The sequence below is a fragment of the Polyodon spathula genome, chromosome 23 (assembly GCF_017654505.1).
Source record: "Polyodon spathula isolate WHYD16114869_AA chromosome 23, ASM1765450v1, whole genome shotgun sequence".
In the NCBI taxonomy this organism is placed as follows: domain Eukaryota; kingdom Metazoa; phylum Chordata; class Actinopteri; order Acipenseriformes; family Polyodontidae; genus Polyodon; species Polyodon spathula.
The window spans coordinates 1,263,450-1,268,952 of NC_054556.1; the positions used below are offsets into that span (position 1 = coordinate 1,263,450).

Sequence of the window (5,503 nt, forward strand, 5' to 3'; positions counted from 1 at the left end):
AATGGTCCCGGGATGGCTGGATCAGTCCTGGGAGTTATAAAAACGGGACTGGGAGCAGGACGAATGATTCCCCTGCCCTTTTCCAGGTACATTGTCGATGGAGTTGTCTCGGAGGACGGTGGTGGGGGTGTAATTTGTTGAAATGCCTATGGGTGTTACTGTGTCTTCCCTTATCAAGGGTTCCCATATTGGAAGCATGCTGAAGCACAGCAAGGTATGGTTAAAGCATATTAATAATCTTGGCAAATTAAGCTATGGTAAAAATGCATAGTATATAATATAACCATGGGAAAAGCATGGAGGGCAACTGCTCAATTTAGCATGGCAAACGTTTTAGAGAACAGGGTGAGAGAAACAGACAGAAAGAGACACAGGTAGCATCGATGGAATCTCAGTAAGATTTAAAATAGAAAACATGCTAAATGCACAGTATAACCATGGCAAATAGCATGAGGAAACCTGCACAATGAACATGCAAATTTACTGTTGACTTCTGCAGAAACCAGTCACCCCAGTGCCATTGTACACACAGCACACAAGAGAGCATTGATCTGGGCCACTCAGGTAATCCGTGTGAACAAGTGCACAAGAGTGCGCAATACTGTCAACACTGGCACTGTTTGCAGAGGGGTTTAGCTGTGCAATACAATGAGCTCACTCCAAGAAACTATACAGTTTGCACACCTGCAACTAGGCACGTTTAACATAGAGCTACTTGGAAATCCAATAATAAAATATAATAATAATAATAATAATAAATAATAATAATAATAATAATAATTATTATTATTATTATTATTATTATTATTATAGATGTACTAAGCTTTTGGTCCAGTAACATTTTGCCTTTACCAATTCGAGTTATTTGCCCCATTGGTGATTGTATTGACCGGTGTTTGTCTCACTGGAAGGGCTGTGTCGCGGCGCTGTCTGGTTTGGTATTTTCACATTTGAGGTTCTTCCCCTGGGTCTGTTTGAGACCAGTTACTCAGTGCACTCCTGTATTGTTAAATCCTTCACGCACTGTCCAAAGGGGCATTACTGTTAATATTGTCCCAGTTTAAAGGTGTATTTCTGGGCAGCTGCAACACGCGACTCGGATAACTCATAATAGAACAATAATATTAAGTGCTGTTAGTCGAGGGTATTATTTCTAACAATGCCAGCTGTATATTATATGGGGCAGGATTAACATTATTATTATTTTGTAATGAGCAATTTTCTTTCAGTCTAGTTGTATGGTTTAGTGCCTCCGGTATCCCGGACCACCGGGGCCCCACGTGATACAAACAAGACAAGCGAGACCAAGTCCGGGACCAGGCTGGCTTTCAGAGTCTGCCTGCCGGACACAAACTAACTCGACGTCCGCTGCCTGGTCGTTCTCACCGTGACAAAATACAGGTCGAGACGCACCAGACGGGAGCTGCGTTTTCAAGGCAACAGAAAACAATAAAGGTACGCAAACTGATAAAGCCGCCTAATCGCGTAAATAGAGGATTAAAAACCAGACAAGATTAATAAACCGAAAAAAAACCCATCTCCAGACGAAACACGTGTCTTAAAATGCAGAGCCCGCTCAGTATCGCAGCCCTGCTGTAACGGGGAATGAATTGCACAAGACTAGTCGCTTGCTTTTTGAATAGTTGTTGTTTAGTTTTCGTTGATAATGGGGCACTTTTTACCCATTCTTTAACCCGCATATATAATACAACGTAGTGTGTCAACTTGCGTGGTTTAGTCAATATATTCCACTTTGCAGAGACATCGTCCAGTTTGATAAATTAATACCCTATTGTCTAAAGTTCACTGTATATGTGTACAGTCGGTGCATTGGACACTGCCCCCATACTACACTGGGGGGCACAGTAGCTAATGCCTGACTGTATCGTGACATTACTACCGTGCCCCCGAGTGTAGTAAAAAGCAGGTTTCTTAGATACAGTCTGAAGGCCAGTCGCAATGTCTGGGCTCCAATTGCACAGCATTGCTATGGTTACATGCACCCTCCCTGGGATACAAGCCATTGCTTTAAGTCCCAAACAATCACAGCACCTTGTTCCACACACATAACTCTTAGCAGGTCTCGCTGCAGGGAGGGAGAACATGTTTACTGCTTAAAAAAAAATCAATCTTAAAAGCTGAAGTGAAACTCCAGAATAGGTTCTCCCTTTGTGTTTTGTAGAGTCGGTGAGGAAGCGTAGCTGTGTCTCTCTCCCTGCACGCTGCAGCATGCATTTACGTAAGTGTTGTTCATGTGTTTATTGAGTGCTTGCTTGTCTGTTCGATGGGGTGGGACTCGTGTTGGCGCAGGGTACAGGGTACAGGGTACAGGGTACAGGGGGTGGGGTTCCATTGAAGACATTTTGAAACGTTTGTCAGTTTGTTCTTTTTGCATTCCTGTTTCTTTTAGTAATGATGCCTATCCTAAGTGTTTTTATAGGTGTGGATGAATCTATTGATTACAGGGGCTTCGGGTGTTTGATGAATTGGTTTCCTCTAATAAACTATCAGTTCTGTACAGCTGTAATCTTGCTATTGCCAGTGAAGAAAGCAGCACTTTTAAACACCCCACACGCAGGACAGGGCCTCTTAGACGAGTGTCAGGTCATTTACACTGCGTTTCTTTTAGTGTTGCTACGTGATGGAGGTTTTACTGTATTACAAGTCCTCTTCTCGCTCTGTAGCCGGGCTGTCCCTCCCCAGCACCCCGATTTCGCAGACGGTGCTCCCTCCTCGGAGACGGTACGCTGTCACCCCCTTGGCCTTGCCTGTTGTGTGTCCGGCTGTCATCCCACTGTCTGTCAATCAGGTATGAGACCCTGCAAGCACACACGCTGGAACTCAGGAAGAGCCAACTTGATTTTATTCACAAACACATTCCTGAGGTGAATCCTAGTGAATTGAGCACACTTTCACTTTGAATTCTGTATTGTTTAAACACTCTACCCAGTCTCTCTGTGAACTCTGTCTCCAATTATAACCCCCTGTATCCCGGGCAGTGCGGCGCCCGCGTGAACCCGCTTCACCCCCCAGCTGAAAGAAGACGCACTGTGAGTCTGGAGACGCTGGCAGCGCACCACTATAACCAGCAGAGGGTGCTGGTCATGCAGCAGAAGGAGTTCTGCAGGTAGGCTGGGTTCCTCAGCACTGTTTCCTTGCTGAGCTGCGTCTCAGTGAAGGACCCTGGTTAGAGGGAAATGCAATTGAAAACAAGTGTCAGGCTCAGGATTTAGTGATTTACTAACGACCATTCAGCATCCTATCTATCAATCAATCTATCTATCTATCTATCTATCTATCTATCATCTGTCTATCTGTCTATATATCTATCTAGCTAGCTAGCTAGCTATACAGTGTGTGTATATATATATATATATATATATATATATATATATATATATATATATATATATATATATATATATATATTTATTTATTATATCGATAATATGATTTATAATATTGAAGTCTTCCATTACACTGGAAAATATAATAACACAATTGTAATATGAAACACCTATACATATATAAATGTTGACAGATATTTCCATATGAAAAGCAATAACTGATTTTAACTGAGTGGTGCTTTGCTTCACAACATCCCAGGAGAAAAACAAGGTCTTGTTCTATTGTTTCACTGTTCCATCGTCAGCCACCTCAAAACTGAATGTTTCTCTACTTCACTGCGCACAGACTAGCCACTGTGGAAGTCATTGAGTCCTCAGCTGCTCTGCATGTGAATGCTGGCTCGCGACACCTTGAAAAGTATTAAGTACGGTGACTTGTCGAATTTTGAATTATTTTGCATTTAAGTAATGAACCACTGAAACATGCACATGTCGCAAAAAAATGCAAAACAGATATGTACACACACACACACAGACACACACACACATATATATAATGCATGCATGCACACACATAAATGCGGTACACACTAAGTCCCGTCCACTTCAATGCTGCAGGATACAGCGCTGTAATGCTGGGATTCTCACGATGGCTTTTTTGATTGGTTACAGAAAAAGTTCAAAGTTAGACCCTTTAGGCAATGAACCCGAATCGACCAGTGTGTCCTCTGCCTCTCTGCAGGTACCACCAGGGCTGGCAGAGACCTTTCTACGGCTCCCGTGCAGACAAGGAGGAGTACAGGTACCAATGCCGTGCCATCGCGTTATTAACCCTACCTGTGCTGGAGCCCCCAGGGCTTGTGGTTTGACTGGACGTCCTCTGATTCGTTTCCCCAGGCAGGAAGTGCGCGCCCTGCTGAAGAGGCAGATTAGAGAGAAGTGGGAGGAGCAGAGACAGGCGCTGGCCAATCGCATGCGAGAGGTGGAGGCAGTGAGGGAGGCAGACCGGCTGGCACTGAACCAGGACCTGGAGCAGAATCGGACCCGGGCCAGAGCACTCGCAGTGTTCAGAGACGAGAACAAGAGGGTGAGAGAGAGGGATGAGGCCGATGGTCCCATTTCGAGAAAGGTGTCCTTTGATTTCAGTATGCCTTCCAGGGTCACAAAAAGATCCTGTGTTTTTTCTTTTTTTATCTTATCTAAACCACTTGTGCATTCACAAGTCTCTTTTAAAGATTCTTATTGTGTGATCTCTTACTTTGTTCATTCAATAATTATGGAGTCTATTCTTGGCGACCCTATGGAGAGAAGAAGGAGAGCAGAGAGGAAAGAGGGGGTGATAGTGAGACAGGATGGAGATGTATTGAAATGCTTCTGCTGATCTACACTGCGAATGAGCTGCTATCTCGTTCCCCCCTTCTCTTTTCCAGCTGATGGAGCAGTCCTGGAAGGAGCGCAGTGTGTCAAGGTCGTTGGAAGCCCTGAGGGAGAGAGAGCTGCTGCAGTACAATCCAATCAACTGGAGCGGCACACTGAAATAAGCTGAGGACTGGGTACTGGACCTGGGTCCAATACTCCAACACAAAAAAAAGTGTGTTTTATTTTTATTTTGTTCATTTTTATTACTGGTTAAAAGGTGCACTAAGATGTTTCTTCTTAAAAGGGAGAATAAAAAATGTCATTTAGAAGAAGGTAAAAGTTGGGTAATGAGAAATGAATCTTGCCTCTGAGTTTGCGATGGTGTGTTTGAATCCGCAAGAGTAAGCAGTTCTATAGGTGTTGTAAAGAACAGAATGAAAGGCTAACAGGCTGACCTCTCAATCAAGTTATTACATTCATTACAGAAATTCTCATAAGTCTAATAAAGATCATTGATACTAACCACTGTGTTTCAGTTTTGTAAAATCAAGATTTTCTATTCCCTTTCCCTTAATATCTACATCTTGTCACTTATCAGCAACTTCACCACTTCCAGGGTGTGGAAGTCTTATCGTCCGACGACGGGACAGCAAGGCTTATCTGAGGGACAATACGCTTTACCATGTGCTCAGTTAGAAAAAAACAACAAGATTTGCAGAGCCATGCAAGTTTCTGAAAAACTATTAATTGCAGAACTACATACACATATCCTGTTAATTTATAAACCCTGAGTAACA

At 43.3% G+C, this 5,503-nt stretch overlaps 1 protein-coding gene across 1 annotated transcript; it reads left to right on the top strand.

Annotated features, from left to right (window-relative positions):
* Positions 1–1,021: 1,021 nt before the first annotated feature.
* LOC121297826 lies at positions 1,022–5,228 on the top strand. Its single transcript, XM_041224341.1, has 7 exons — positions 1,022–1,455; positions 2,183–2,239; positions 2,685–2,809; positions 3,000–3,127; positions 4,090–4,149; positions 4,245–4,434; positions 4,778–5,228. Exons 2-7 carry the CDS (start codon positions 2,230–2,232, stop codon positions 4,886–4,888), a joined length of 624 nt encoding a protein of 207 aa, XP_041080275.1. The 5' UTR covers positions 1,022–1,455; positions 2,183–2,229; the 3' UTR covers positions 4,889–5,228.
* The last annotated feature ends 275 nt before the right edge of the window (positions 5,229–5,503 follow it).